This window comes from Carica papaya, chromosome 1 (genome assembly GCF_054855325.1).
Source record: "Carica papaya isolate Zhongbai chromosome 1, ASM5485532v1, whole genome shotgun sequence".
NCBI lineage: Eukaryota > Viridiplantae > Streptophyta > Magnoliopsida > Brassicales > Caricaceae > Carica > Carica papaya.
Genome location: NC_142309.1, coordinates 28,117,085 through 28,133,457, shown reverse-complemented (window position 1 = coordinate 28,133,457; position 16,373 = coordinate 28,117,085). Strand labels below are relative to the sequence as shown.

At 32.4% G+C, this 16,373-nt stretch overlaps 3 protein-coding genes and 1 long non-coding RNA gene across 7 annotated transcripts; 3 read left to right on the top strand and 1 right to left on the bottom strand.

Annotated features, from left to right (window-relative positions):
- Window positions 1-376: 376 nt before the first annotated feature.
- LOC110813487 (uncharacterized) lies at window positions 377-3,266 on the top strand. 4 transcript variants are annotated; one of them, XM_022040656.2, is made up of 5 exons: window positions 377-814; window positions 953-1,404; window positions 2,023-2,298; window positions 2,406-2,506; window positions 2,599-3,266. In XM_022040656.2, exons 3-5 carry the CDS (start codon window positions 2,201-2,203, stop codon window positions 3,084-3,086), a joined length of 687 nt encoding a protein of 228 aa, XP_021896348.2. In that variant the 5' UTR covers window positions 377-814; window positions 953-1,404; window positions 2,023-2,200; the 3' UTR covers window positions 3,087-3,266. The 4 variants fall into 4 exon arrangements, with proteins under 4 accessions (XP_021896348.2, XP_021896346.2, XP_021896345.2 ...); XM_022040654.2 differs by having other exon boundaries at window positions 908-1,404; XM_022040653.2 differs by having other exon boundaries at window positions 904-1,404.
- Window positions 3,267-3,882: 616 nt separating this feature from the next.
- LOC110813560 (uncharacterized) lies at window positions 3,883-4,861 on the top strand. The gene has a single exon (XM_022040753.2). It carries the CDS (start codon window positions 4,137-4,139, stop codon window positions 4,764-4,766), a length of 630 nt encoding a protein of 209 aa, XP_021896445.2. The 5' UTR covers window positions 3,883-4,136; the 3' UTR covers window positions 4,767-4,861.
- A 5,434-nt stretch (window positions 4,862-10,295) lies between these two features.
- LOC110813583 (uncharacterized) lies at window positions 10,296-10,826 on the bottom strand. The gene is made up of 2 exons (XR_002539497.2): window positions 10,604-10,826; window positions 10,296-10,514 (listed from the first exon to the last, which is right to left on the bottom strand). It is a non-coding gene; the product is annotated as an uncharacterized LOC110813583 (long non-coding RNA).
- A 75-nt stretch (window positions 10,827-10,901) lies between these two features.
- On the top strand, window positions 10,902-12,923 carry NAC032 (NAC domain containing protein 32). The gene is made up of 3 exons (XM_022040787.2): window positions 10,902-11,177; window positions 11,297-11,571; window positions 12,165-12,923. The coding sequence occupies exons 1-3, from the start codon at window positions 11,009-11,011 to the stop codon at window positions 12,624-12,626; spliced, it is 906 nt and encodes a 301-aa protein (XP_021896479.2). The 5' UTR covers window positions 10,902-11,008; the 3' UTR covers window positions 12,627-12,923.
- Window positions 12,924-16,373: the final 3,450 nt, after the last annotated feature.

Below are 16,373 nucleotides of genomic sequence, written 5' to 3'. Positions count from 1 at the left end.
AACACAAACCATGTGAAATGAAGACGACGATAATGATGATGATCAATCCGATAACAATTCCATTAAGTGTTTATCTTTTCAGGTAAACATGTATTAAGTGATTTCAAGGAGAGAGAATTGTTCGTTAGAGCTTTCTTAATTTTTCTTAATCCCGTTTTAATAATTAATTACGGACTATGCACCGTTCCCTTGGTTTCTTGTTTTTCTCTTAATCGAAAAAATATATAATTTCGTTAATCAAATAGGATTAGTGGGTCTTGGAAAATAAGAAACTATACAATCAGAGATATTTTTTTTCAATTACAAATATACACTATAAATATACATAGAATCTATTTACAAATGTAAACTTAGCTTAAACTTCTAGAATTCACATTTTGATGAAACTTGTAATATATTAATTTAATTTCATATGAGATGTTATACATATTATTATTTAGAAAGATATTTCCTTATTTACTAATGAATTTAGATATAAATATTAAGTATAAATTCTAGAGAAACCAAGCCTCATTGGTCAACCCTTCTTTGACCTGACTTCGTATTATTGGCCCCGTACTGATGATTATAAGTCTACGATGTCGTTTTGGCAATTTGGTTTTGCCTTGCGTTATCTACGGTGTCGTTTTGGAAATTTGGTTTTGCCTTGCGTTATCTACGGTGTCGTTTTGGAAATTTGGTTTCGCCTTGCATATCCGTCGGCAGTTACTCTTCTTCCTTTTTTTCCCTCTATTTTCCGCTCCTGCAAATTAAAACCAGTGTTTTCCATTCGTCACAAACAATTAACAATACGCAGAAGAACATATTCTTTGCTGTAAGTTACATCAGCCATTATCTACTTTCTTTATCCATTATACTCATATTCATATGTACATCTCTTCAATCACCATTTCTTTTCATCAGAAAGTGCCGTTTCTTTTCATCCTTCTCATCCCTCTTCTGCTGATCGAAGTAGGAGGAGAGAACAATAACGAAGATAGGAAAGAAACGTGCAGAGGACAGAGGAACTGCAGAGAGGACGATAGAAACAGAGAGCATGGAGCGGAGATTACGAGACAGAACGAGAAGCAAAGAAAGATAGATAGAGAGGCAGAAGCAAAGAAAGAAAGATGGAACATTCTGGGATTTTCTGGTTTTCTGGAAGAGGACACTAAAAGCGAGACGGTGAGGGTGTGGAGAAATCAGCGGAAAAATCGCAAAGAAAAAGAAAAGGAAACAGAGAGGGTTAGGGCTCCGGGATTCAATAGAATAGAAGAAAATAGATAGAAGATCGGGAACAACAAATCGAAAGCAAGAAGTAGTATACGAAGAGTAGTCTGGAATCGGGGAACCGAAATTAAAATGGAAAGAAAGTGAGGTCAGGATAGAAAAAAGGAGAAGTTCTTTGCGGCTTTGCTTCATTTGGTAAAATCTTTGAACTTCTGTTTCAATTCTATAATGTATCTATTCATGAATTTTGGGAATAAGTGACACAGTATTAAGCTTTGTTCATTTAAAGTATATTTTTCTAGATTTCCTCCATGCAAAAATAGGTTTCAAATAGATGATTTTATCTGGTTCAAGAATCCACGCTCGAGAGGTATTCTCATGGGGGTTGTGAAGTTTTTCATTTGTTGATAATCATGGTTGGCCCATTTAGAGATTGTACAGTATAGTATTCTTGGCCCATTTGTTGATATTTATATGTATATCTCTACAACTAGAAACACCATTTCTTTAAACGTAGAGCAATTTGGTGGATTCATTCTCCTTTATTTCTGACTTGAATTTATAAACGAGGTAAAGGCAATTAAGGTTTCTGTTATGGATTCTATTATACCCATGTTCAAAGCAAACCTACTATTTTTTGCATTGCAATGGATAACGCACATAAAAGAAAAGGCAGCAAGTACCTCTGATTTATGCATTAGAGTGATTCTTCCTTTCTTTCAGACTATATTCTGGCCTGGATCTAAATGCATAACAATTCTACTTATCCTGTAATTCCACTGTGATTGTTAATCATTCTTTTCACGATTGCAGATCCTTCGATTTGCACGACTTTTCTGTTTGGAAGTTTCTGTACAGCGGATATCTGATTATCAAATTTAACTGTTGGAAATTACCAAGTTCTATGCAACTTCACAGGACTCAGAAACACATAAAATCTATCGTCTACCGGACATTTAGTTAATATTTCCTGGATGATTCGGCTGACTTGATGGGCAACGTAATTAGCTCATTCTTTTCGAGTTTAATTGACTCAATCAGCAAACTTTTTGGTTCCCCACTTGATTTTCTTTCAGGGAAGTCCTGCAGGTAAATATTACTGGAAGCAATTTGTACATCTTCTACTATATTTTCACTTCTTGCTAGAGCAAATAAGTTCAAGAACTACCTCTTTCTTTTCTTGGTGTCTTGTTCAGTACGGTTTGCAGCTCACAATGGGACCTTATTTGTTACATCGAGAACTTCTGTGTTGCCAATCTGTTCAAGATGGGAATGGTACTTATCCTATGCTATATCAGTGAGTACTGATAGTAACTAGACCCAATTAAGTCAATTTTAACCTAGTCAAGTCCCAGTTTGATTTGTTTGTTTTCTCATGTTAATTTGCAGTTCTGTTATTCATTTATTTATCATATAAACTGGGCATTTGCCACTGCATTGGCCATAGCATTTGCAAAATGATTTGGGGAAGCATCAAGTGTTGGTTCTCTGCCTGGGAGTACTGTTGCACTTTCTTATGTGTTGAGCTTATGAGCGTTAGAAGGAAAAGGCGTCGTAGGTACAGAAGAGAAATGGAAGATGGATTCTACACAAGTGACATTGAATATAACGACAGAAGCTTTTCATATCACATGCCTAGACATATAGAGCAAAGTAGTAGATCATGGAGATCATCTAGGCGGCGGAGGAATTATAAAGGAATTCGTTTAAGGAGATCTTTGAGGCCGAGAAGTGTCGGAATTCGAGCAGGGTCTAACAGAGATTCAGTTTATGGTTGCAAAAGGAATCTCGGGTTGCACAGAAACCATGCAAGCAAAGATCACGAGCTCAAGATGAGGAGGACATCAAAGTTTGTTCAGAAGAGGTACAAATTGTAGGAGAAGCCAAAGTTTGCCAATGGATTAGTACTCTTATGTCCATTTGGTTCAGTTTAATTCTTACTTGTTTCCCATTTAAGGAATTATATAAAATTTTCAGGTCCGGTTAAGGGTGTGATTAGTATTCTTGTATATGAAATTCCTTTATCCAATGAATTTGTTATTGATGATGATGATCTATGATTTTTTTGTTATCTTCTTTTTCTTTTCCATGCGGGAAGAAGAAAGGAAGAAACGAAAGGTTAACAGCTGAGATTGAGATGAAATCGGTCTGCAATCTACGAACATAACCCCTCCCAGCTGCTACCTTTCATTGGGTGCTCTGGTTCAAGAGGGTTACTTACTATGTTCTTACTATTGCACCATGATGAAGATGATGACGATGATGAAGATGACGAAGATGATGATAATGTTTTATAACAAGGAGTTAAAAGGAAACCCAGATCTCATCTCATAGTACATACATTATTATCACCATCATCGTCATCTTCATGGTCGTCGTCATCCTTATATTATCATCGTGGTACACAGTAAGAACATAATAAGTAACGCTCTTAAAACAGAGCCGCCCATGAGGGTGGTAGTTGGGAAAGATCACGTTTATAGATCATGAAATTTAAAGAATTAATAATAAGATTTGTACTGTTTCAATTAATCCACATATAATAAAGATGGTATAAATTTTATCTTTTATCATCTAATAAACTTAACAAAATAAGATTAATGAATTTGTGAGTAGATGCAATGTTTAGCTTTGTCCAAAAACAAAAAAAAAAAAAAAAACAAGAATGAATGCTCATGTAAGTATATATTTATACAGTAAGAAGGAGAAATTACGTGGAGATTAGGCAAGGTTTAGGCACAAATTATGAGATATGGTTTTTGCCTTGTCCAATAAGAAGACTTCACTCTCTCTATCTATAGCTACACCAAAGGCAAAAGCCTGGTATCAAACCTTAACCACCTTCCATCTCCAAATCTGGAATATCACCATTTTCTTCCCGTCTAAGTTACACTTACCTGCAAGAAAACCTCCATTTGTATTCCTTTATGTTTCAACCATTCCTCTCTCACTCTGTATTCCGCGATTTGCGTCACCGATATTCAATGGACAACCAAGACCTCACCAAACAAAGAAAGGAGCAGGCGGACTCAGATTTCGCCATTAATAACCTGCAAGAACAAGAGACGGCACTGTCAGTGCTCGCCACAATCGAAAGCGAAACTGAGGACGAAGACGAAGAAGAAGAAATTAGCCAAGGCAATTATAATTATTACGGATACTTCCAAGGTTACGATTTCGAGGACGGCCTAGGGTTTCTGGACAGCGATTACAGTGATGAAGATATGGATGATATTGAGGAAGAAGATGAGATCGATCCAGATGAATTATCTTACGAAGAACTGATTGCTCTAGCAGAGTTTGTTGGAGTGGAGAAGAGAGGATTTTCGTTGAATCAAATCTCGAATTGCCTGCGATCGTCAAAATTTGGACCTGAGGTTGGCGGAATAATCGATCGGTGCGTGGTTTGTCAGGTCGAGTACGAGGAAGAGGAACCGCTGGTTGCTCTGCCATGCGAGCATCCTTTCCATTCGGATTGTATAAGCAAATGGCTACAAATCAAAAAGGTTTGTCCCATTTGCGCCACCGAACCGTCGTCCTCGCCGCCCGACATTTAGTTAATTACTCTTCATTTAATTATTTCCTTAATTGTAAAATTATCGCGCTTAATTACCAATTAACATATATAAACTCATTGTACAGGGTTAATGCATTTTAATTATGTCACGGCAATTATACTCGTACATATACATATACGTATACATATTTGTCCAATTGATAAATTATTCATTTTAAAAATACGAATAACACGTCCAACCATGTACTAATCTTTTTAAAACGTCAACATACATAAAAAAACCTAAGTCGAGAAGCATAGCCTCCAAATATTCTCATTTAATTCTGTCGTAGGCTTTGATTATATCAATTTTTACTATCACGTCCGCCTTATGCCTCTTGCTCGTCAGCTTCATCTTATGGATCGCTATGAAAATTAACAAAACATCGTTTCCCATTAGTTGTTTCAAAACAAAAGTCGATTGTGATTCGACGATCAGATAAGACAACATTTCATTAAAAACCCGTTTGACAATACATTCGAAAAAATTTTATACACCACATTGTAAAAAGAAATAAGTCATTTATTCAATCGAAAAATGAACAGTGCTCAAACTAATTTTAATAAGGCTAACAATTCGTTAAAACTTCACGTAGAATACAAAATTCAAGTTGTCAAGACTCATTAATTTAATCGAATGTATTTAAAACGTTAGTTTTCTAATTTTTATTACATTAAGTAGTATACATAATACTCGATTTATTTATACGATAACCTTATACGATACAACTTATATATACTCGGCCCCCCAATTCCCTATGGATGAAGACCAATTTGGTCACGCCTCTTCCATTGTGTGGCTTGGCGGCTAAAAAATTTGGTATTCCGATGACCCTCTTGAGGCTACAACCTTAACCAACAAGGTTTGACCCATAAGCTATCCAAATTTTGGATTATATTAGAAATTTAAATTTTGATTTTTTATAAACATAAAATTTTTATATATTATATTATATTAAATAAATATATATATATATATAAGAGAGCTTTGTGATTAAGCAACCACACCGCCGTAATTTAAGTAATTATTCTCTGACCATTAATTCCATAATTAATTGAACCAGTAGGGATAATTTGCTGCTTAATTTAGACAAATCAGAAGATTATGCTTTATAATTATGATTATAATATTATATACGTACACTTAGCTAACTTATATAATTAAACAGGATTTAGAAGCAGAATCAGAAGATTATGCCTTTAATTACGCTTTAAACTTTGCTGTGATCTGATTTCTTGGGCGCCGCCGTCTCACTCACCACCGTCTTAATTAACTCATCCGCATTGCTCTTTTTCTGTCCGTATTATTACAATTAAATTACGATTAATTAATTATAATACAAAGATTAAGTTAATTAATATTATTTAATACAAACATGTCAATTTCCCTTGCAGAAAATAATGACAATATAAGAATGACCCAAACAATGCGAAGACTTTTGTCTTGGGTTATACAGCATGCGGAGTCTCTACTTTCCCCGCAAAACGACAAAATAAAATATATATATACATATATATATATAACAAATTAACCGACATGTATAAATATAAAAATTACAAGTATAAAAAATGGACGGCTGAAAATCCATCTTAATTTCATTTTCGTCTCAATTTTTTTTAAAAGAAAAAAAAGAATTTCCCGCCCGACACATTGATTTTGCGACCCACGAATTATTTTTGTTCTTATCTTCTTTAATTTACTTGATACATATAATATATATATATATATAAATATATACATACATATAGTATGTATCATAGTATTGATTATAACATTTGGCAATAATACTTACAGTGAAACCCTAATTAATCATGTATGCATACATATATACATATAATATGCATGTGATTTTGTACGATGACTATAAAAAATAAACAAAAGGCTACATACACACCGCTTAAATCGTGATTAATATTTACTAAATTTCATTTATTTTTTTATTATTATTTTTTTTTTCAAAAAGTTGTCAAAACGACGTCGTATTCATGAGCGAGCATGGAATTAATTAAAAACCAATGAAATATCGAAACGTGGAATCCTCCAAAGCAAAACGACAACATAATGGGTTTTGGAAAACTTGAAGCGCACGACAAGTTTATTTTATTTTATTTTATTTTATTTTATTATTATATTATTTTTTTTTTTTTTTTTTCATTTTGTAAATTATCACAATCTACTTTTTAGTAGTAGAAAGTAGAAATCCATTGGCTAGCCGAAGGACTCTCGTTGACACCCACATGACCCAAAAAATAACATATACGATTGTATGTATAGGATTGTAAGCATGTAATTTAATTTTTAATTTTGGTTTACCAAACTAATTTTAATAATAAAAACATAATAATTACGAAATAAATCACAATTTGCACTAAAATTTCTTGTAACTTGTGGTTTTCATTCTCTACTTAATCTAATAATATATATTTAAATTCGAAAGTGGTCGGAATTGTATGGAAAAAAATGGGCTTAAAATTAGTACATTATTTTATTTTTTAAAAAAATTATCAAAAAGTTGACTAATTAATTAAATTAATTATAAAAAAAATAAATACAAATTCATTATTAATTTATTAATATATTATTTTACATAATTAGTTAAAATTATTATTTTAACTATTTTAATTTTTTTATTAAAAATAGAAGAAAATACATAGAATCAAATTATAAAGAAAAAAAATATTAAAATACCCAATTATAGTAAGTATTAAATTTTAGAGATTAATTTAACATTTTTTTACGTAAAAATTAATATGTTTTATTATTAATGATATATATATGTTGATAATAGCACGATTTCTTAATAAAAAGATATAGAATATTAATATACAATTCAAAACCATAAGAACAAAAAAATAATATCTAAGAAATAAAATATATATACATACATACATACATATATATATATATATATATATATATATATATATAGGGTCGCTGATAATGAAGTGGACAAAGAACATGTTCTGAAAAAGTCATTAGTTGCAAGTTGTTGTAAGTTAGGCAAAGAGAAGTCTTTGTCAAATGTAGAGATTTTTGAGTTCAACAAAAATAAATATTCATGTCCATGTTCAAAGCATCTCATCACCCTTAAGTAATGTATTTTCCACGTTTTAACTTTTTTCTATAACCCAAATATATATATATACACACACACACACACACACACACACACATATATATATGTGTGTGTGTGTGTGTGTGTGTGTGTGTGTGTGTGTATGTATAGAAAATGTTATGAAAAACTATTTGGAGGGAAAACTTTTTTTGTTGTATCCAAGAAATTGGTGTTAATTAATTCGGATTTTATCAATTAATTAATTAATTTTTTTCAATTTTTTTTTTAAATGAGTTACACCGTTCAAATTCAAATTAATATTAATTAATTATTAATTTATTTAAATGAAAATACTAATCATCTAATTAAATATTAATTTTCCTATTTATATCGTTTGTAATAATTCTCCCATTTTCTCTCCGACGTGAAATTCATGCTCCTAGTCAACGGCTCGCAACCCTCCATTGACCATACACGTATTAAAATGACGAATATGTTCACAAAATCAACCAATCATACAAGACCACGTGGCATAACTAGGGACCTTTTCGACATTTCGACCGTTACTTGGAGGGGGGATCTCGATTAGGTCGATGTTGTTGCATCCGCGTATCAAAACGACAAAGTTTTAAGTCATGCGTGGCGTAGAAATTCATCGACCTGCTACGGCGTGGCGCAATGTTATTGGTTTGTCATCTAATGAGGTCTACTTTGACGGTGACGCAGACATTCTCCAATTTAACGGCCACCGAAAGTAAATGCGATTAAATCCACGTAGGAAATTGATAAATCCATTTTTAACGTAGATGGCTATTTGAGCTGTTGCCTGGTAGCTTCCTTCATCCTTATCCACGTCGTCCGTTTACACGTCATCATTCAAAATCAAACCAAGACCTTATATTTTATTCTTCTTTTTATTATTTTTTTTATAAATCAAACAAGTATCTATATATATATATATATGTTTGTGTGTGTTTGTATATGTGGTAAAAAATAAATCAATAATAATCTGCCATAATTATTCGAAAATTAGGTTTAATTTTTTTTGAAAATGCACTAAATTAATAAGAAAAAATGTGAATTTTTATTGAAAATATTTAATTACCCTTGAATAAATTTCGAGGGTAATTATAAAATTCAATCAATTTTTTTGGGTACATCAAATTCTGTAAATTTTATATAATTTAATAATTTCCAAAATGAATTAAGTATATATTTGTAAGTGAATTGCAATATTTATAAATTGTTTCAAACAAATTAAAGTCTTAAATGCAATAAATGAATTAAAAATTTGCAATTAATGTATTTTAATTTTATTGGTATATTTTTTAAGCCAACATTATATATATATATATAAATTCTATAAACTTAATAATTAAAAGTCAAAGTTATTTAGTCAATATCAAATTTTTTATTTTTGACCCACAAAAATTGAATTTGGATGGAAACCAAATCAAGGGTTTAATAAATATTTGCAAGAACAACAACTTTAAGAAGCAACATTATTAGATTGATTAGTTTGTGTGGTGTTGGTCAAATGTTATTATGCCAAAACGTACCTTTTTCCACCTTATCTTCTCCCCTACAATCTCAAGTTACACACACACACACACACATATATATATATATATATATCTATATATCTACTTTAGGGGATATACCATTATCCAAATCAAATCCTTTTTTACAATTAATTAATGTAATACGTGTTTAATATAAACTCTATTTACATTATAAATATATCTACATACATATATATATATATATAAGGATCTATTATAAAACCCTATTTTTCATATGAATTTATTTGCAATATGGTGTTTCAATTTCACATAAATTTTCTTATTGTTCAAATAAATTTTATTGTCTTTTGGTCAAAATAAGTGTGATTTTTAAATAAATTTATAAATTTTTAATTTGTTATAAATATACCCTCTTTTTTATTTTGTTTGTGTAACTATTTAATAAAAAATTTAAATAATTTAATTATACTCATAAAATTTACCGACTTTGACCATTTTAGAAATTTAAATAATTAGTGTTGGAAAATTAATATATTAGTCGATAACTTGAATTTTGTTAACAAATTATTAATTAATTAATTACCAAATTTCAATTCATGCCACTTATATATTGAATCCACTAACTAATTTTAATCAACACACAATTTACATGCAATGCATCATGCCAAATCTCTCACTTTTTATATACAAATTCAACGTACCACTTTCCTTTTTTCTTAAATAAAACACTAATTGTACCTAATTAATTATTTATTTAGTGATTAAAAACTTAGTTTTTTTGACTTTATTGGTATTTTTGGAAGGTTAAAATTTAATAATTAGTGACTAATAATTATAATTATGATAATTATTAAAACTAACGACCGTCTTTTTTACGTAACCCAAAAGTAAACAAACATGATCGGCCTTATTTTTAGAGGAAATTATTCGAGCAAAATTGGTCAACGCCGCTAAGTCAAAGATTATTATGTCTTAATTAAGAAACAATTAATACATTTTAAGTGCAAAAAATATTTTAAATAAATTGAAAATTAATGTAAATTTTAACACTGCACCCGCAAGCATTGGTGATGAAAAATTACGTCATCATTTTGAACGACCTACCCGCACGCGCGTACCTACATACGTGTTGGTCCTCTCCCAACCGTTTCTCAAATCCGCACGTGGAAGCTGACGTGTGCATCGCATCCACCGTTAAACTGTCGGCTCGAAATCAAGGGGCTTTTAAAATAAATTAAAAGAAAAAAAAAGGAACAAACCTCACCGACCCCACGCGAAACCCGAGGAGAGTTCGGTTCTCTGGGACCGTATTGCCAGTGCCGCCACGCTCCAAAACTGGTGTCGTAAGCAATGACAAAATCACCTGGTTGTGGGCTATCGACACGCACGCGCCTTACTTCAGTGGCTGACACGTGTCCCCTTCGTCATCACCACAATACCACGCCTTTGAAACCTCTCCTTAACATTATCCCCCACGTGGATTCTAGAAGCCTACCTTCCCCATACTCACCCCCGGGCCACGTGTCCTCTCCCTCTTCCTATATATTCCCCTCCACCTCTTTCGTTCGAAGTTTCAAGCGCCGTCCTTGTTAACCTAACATTACAATACATCACACCAGAGAAGAAGAGATACTAAAAAAGAAGCAGAGGGTAAAATAGGCACAATGACGTCACCTACAGCCGATTTACAGCTACCACCGGGATTCAGGTTCCATCCAACCGACGACGAGCTGGTCACACACTATCTCTGTCGTAAATGCGCCTCGCAGCCTATCGGCGCCCCGATTATCGCCGAAATCGACCTCTACAAATTCGATCCATGGGATCTACCTGGTGAATTTCTTATTCTTTTTTTTTTTAAATGTTCTCGTGGTATTTTCGAAACATGTATGTTATGATGATTAGTGAAATGAATTCATTATTGGTCGTTATTTTGAATGGTGAAACTACAGATATGGCCTTATACGGAGAGAAGGAGTGGTACTTCTTTTCACCAAGAGACCGGAAGTACCCGAATGGGTCGAGGCCGAACCGGGCGGCTGGGAGCGGTTACTGGAAGGCGACCGGAGCCGATAAGCCGATTGGGCATCCGAAGCCGGTTGGGATTAAAAAGGCTTTGGTGTTCTACGCAGGGAAAGCGCCTAAAGGGGAAAAAACCAATTGGATTATGCACGAGTATCGGCTGGCCGACGTCGATCGTTCGGCTCGGAAGAAGAACAGCTTAAGGGTACGGTTTCAGTTTTCTTCTTCCTCTTTCAGATTATTAGTTTTAATTGTACAGTCACCTTTCTCTGCATGATGAGCTTTGCTCCACGATGTGGAATTTGAAATGACAATTTTGCCCCTACACGCTGTTAAAGCCTGTAGGGGTCCACAACTGTCAATTTTCTTTTCGGCGGCCGCAGAAGACAGCTAAGGATTTGACGGTATACCGAGGGAATTAGCCAATGGTATAACGTCGTCGGTAGATCCGTTTACCAACGGTGAACTGTATAGGGTCAGTAGATTTATAGTCGGTGGGGTTCTAGTGGTCCCCGCCATGGTTAATTGCGTGTGGTCCCCATTTGGTACCAGTTATACGGCTAATAAATAATCCACGTCATTGGAAAAAGGACGTCACCGTTTATATGTCTGAAGCAGTCGCCCGTCACATTAGCAAAACCCCTCAATCAAATATTATTAATCTCCAGTTTAGGAAAATATTCCTTCTTATCTCCTCCGACGTGGGTGGCACAAGGAGATAGCGATGAAATCAGATTTTCAAATATGTCAACATAATGCATTTTATTAGTGACTAAACCAACGGTGTTGATTTTGCAGCTGGACGATTGGGTTCTGTGCCGCATATACAACAAGAAGGGGTCGATCGAGAAGCAGACATCGCCGCAAGTGGCCGGAAACCTGAAACAGAGCTTCTGGGGTAATGATGAGGTGGAGGATAAGAAGCCGGTTCCGGGGATAGGGTTGACCGGATTCACGAACAAGTCTGCGCTGCCTCTAGCTCCGACGGTGGGGGTGAAGAGTGACTTGATGTGCTTCGACAAGTCGGATTCTGTGCCACGGCTGCACACTGACTCGAGTTGCTCGGAGCACGTTGTGTCGCCGGAATTCACGTGCGAGGTGCAGAGCGAGCCGAAATGGAAGGACTGGAGAAGCGGGCTTGATTTTCCGTATAATTACATAGATGCCACGGTGGAGAATGGGTTTGAATCCCAGTTTTCCGGAGCGAATCAGATGTCGCCGCTGCAGGATATGTTCATGTACCTGCAGAAGCCATTTTGAAGTGAAGTGAGGCAGGCAGGTGATTAAGAGGGGAAATGTTCATGCGATCGCACGGTACCACACGAGACTTGAAAAGTCCATGAATGTGACGATGCGAGTCGCCCCATGTAGAAGGTAGGGGATACAGATGATAAGGCCGCGGGGGGTGTATTTGTATATCTGTTAGTGAATTGTCATGTGGGTCTATAAGAAAGATTGTAACTTGTGCCCCCCGAGTTTAATGGGTTCATTTTGGGCCTCCTCATTCACATACATACATACATATATATATATATATAACTTTCTTTCCTTCTGAAATTGGGCTAACTTTCCTTTTGTAGTTGAAGAAAGATTGACCCAATTAGTATTTTTGGGTATTTTGATTTGAAATGGTACACACTGATTCAATAAATTAAATTGATAACATTCAAATTTTAACCTAATTCATGAATCCTTTAGTTTCAATTAAAGAAATCACTTTTTTCCTTTTTTCCAATTGAAAACAACAAACAAATTTATTTGGTTATAGCCCATGTTTTAAAATCAGTGTACAATATATATATATATATATAGCTTTTCTGAATTGGGCAAAAGTCAAAATTGAAATTTGTAAAATAGCCCATGAGCTTGTCCCAATATCCCATCAATATCCAACTATCAATTTTTGTGTGCATCAAATCGATCACACAACCATAAATTATTCATATATAAATTATCAACATTAAACCATTATAATTAATTTAGTTATTTCATCTCCTTCCCCCATGTGACAATAAATCTCTCAAGTAATTAATCCCCCTTCAATTCCCCCACCCTCAACTACACCATTTTATTGCATGCATCATACCCTCTATCTACCATTATTTATATTTCTACCCATAATTTCCTCCTCAATGTATATATAACATGTCTATGATTGGTTCGATTCTCGATTGCTTTTAATTTGTTGTCCTTAGAAATCAAATTTCTTCTTTGCTTTTATTAGGATGCATAATTCACTTGGTGAATGAGCTTTTGACTTTTCTCGATGTAAAGTAACAAGCAACAAAGAACATGGTGGAGGAGTTGCCAAGTACACCATTTTTTTTTTTAGCACGAATCACATTGTAGAAAAATCACAGATTATATCTTATCCATTCAAAAGAGTTGGTACAACTGCGAGATAAAAATTAACATAAGGGTTTTACCTAATTGAATTACAGAATAATCAGATTTGTAGGTCACGAAAGGATATAGTAAGTAGTGTAATATAATGCTTGTAAGCAAAAAAAAAAAAAGCTAATATGAAAGAAGATACAAAGGAATCGAAAGCTCATCCTGATATAAAAGAAGATTTTGATGACATATATCTTACTATCATGTCGTCCTTTGAAAAAAATAAAATATTACGGTAACAGTAGAGGAAAAGATAATTATCAACACACTAATTACTCATTGAATTTTTTAAGTTAAGAAATGTGAATTAACTCAAGAATATGAGGTTAATTGTGAAAGATTGTAAGAGCATTAATAAGAAGAGAAACAATTGAAGAGCAGGCGTGAATCTTCTAAAAATGTATTCATCTTCTACATAAATTATGTACTTTTCTATTAATGGCTCGAGAGATACTTTTAATTTTTAACTCATTCAAATCCCGTTGACACATGTTTTTTTTTTAAAAAATTTCTAAATTTGGTTTTGAAAAATTTCATTATATATGTTCTACACTATAAACATATTGTGTGGAATGAATTTTAAAGAAAATATTTATACAAAAAAAACTGTTCATACAGTATGCTAATAAATGAGATTCTAAAAATTATTTTCCTAAACGTACATAATATTATCTTAAATGATTTGTGTATCTTAAAAGGTAATTAAGTGAATTATTTCTTGAAATACACAGAGATATTTCAACGTCGAATATAATTGAACTTTGTCTTTTACATCAAAAAGTTTCGAAGTCTTGAAGTCAATTAATATTTATTAATGTTAAATATATTAAAGATTACGATTTCCACAAAATATATCATAAATCACACTAATTTTATTTTCTACGACTTTTATTAAAATCAATATCAATAATAGTGCATATCTAAACTATGTTTTTTAATATAAAATTTTAAACATGTAATTTATTATGCATTTAATACATATTTACATATCATGCATGTATGTGCATGAATAATAATTAGCTTTTTTTTTAAAAAAAAAAAAGTCAGTATAATAGCATTTACATACATAAAGATTCCCATGAATTAAGATTAATTAAAAAAAAAGGGGAAATATAGAATAAAAATTTTTCTCAAAAAGAAAAAGAAATATTAAGAGGGTAAAATATGTATATGTACATGTATATGTATATATGTAAGTATATGTATATTTTTCTTAATATGTTACACAGTGTGGATATATGAAAATGATGCCTGTCCCCTCCCTAATACAAGAATCCTTATCTTTCCTTTTCTCACCGGTGTATGTATCTATGTATGTATGTATGTATGTATGTATGTATGTATGTATGTATGGTTTCCACATCTTTCTTCTCTTGTTGTTCAACTTCCCTTTCCCTTTGGTGGTTGGTTGTTGCATTTCATATTTCAATTCCTTTCCACATTTTTTTCATTTTTTATTTATTTTTTATTATACGTTTTTTCTAATTCTATTTTTACGAAAATTTATCTTAATTTTTTAAATAATATCTTAATTTTTTAAAATAAAATAAAATCCGAATCAAATTACTTTTATTTACACTATTTCGTAAACTTAAAATTACTTATATCGACTGATGCATAAAAATAATTAAAAAAAAATGGTGAAAAAATGATACTTACCTTAAACTCTCTAACAAAATTAGTTACCCACTAAATATTATCATGCATGTATTTATATGTGCACATATATATATATATATCATAAGGTAGCTAAGATGGTTGGCTGGGATGGGCATGTGGTGGGAGGGGATGCAGATCCAAGAGGTCCTTGGATCAGACCATGGCTTACTATTTAATTCATAACTTCCTTGATCTTCATGTAAATCCAAAATCATCTCATACATACACACATATAAATATATTATATATCTATATATATATCTCTACCTTATTATAATTAATTTATTACATAGTTTATTTGATGATCCAAACAGTGAAGTCCTTTTCCCAAAATCTCCTCCTAATAATTTTAATTTGATGCCAAACAAACCATGCATCAATTCCAAGTTTAAAGTAGTATGGTAGGTTGGACCAAAATTTTGACTAAAAAGTACTGTGGCTTAGATCCACTTATATTATTATTTTAATCTTCCAAGTATTTATTTGTATGTGTGTGTGTATATGTTTGTGATGAATATAATACAGTCCTTGTCATGAGATATACAAATCACAAGAATGAGAGGTTTGGATTAACTCATAGCTTTCATTTAGATGCTTTTAAGTCAATACATATATAATATTATATTATATTATATATGTGACAGACATGCAAACATGCATTGTCTTCTCTTCTTACTCATACTTTGTTCTCTTCTCAATAATCTCTCCTTTTGTAATAAATGCAAATTTACATACTTACATTAATTACGATATCACTGGGAATCGATCAGGATAATGTTATTATCACTTTTTCGTAATTGGGTAGCTGGTAATTTTATTTATTTTTATAAATTTATAATTTTAAATCGTACTGTATATTTATTTAAAAAATAAATTCTTAAAGCATGCACAATCACACTAAAATAAAAATATAAATTTTTTTTACTATCATAATTTGATAGTACATCGCTAATA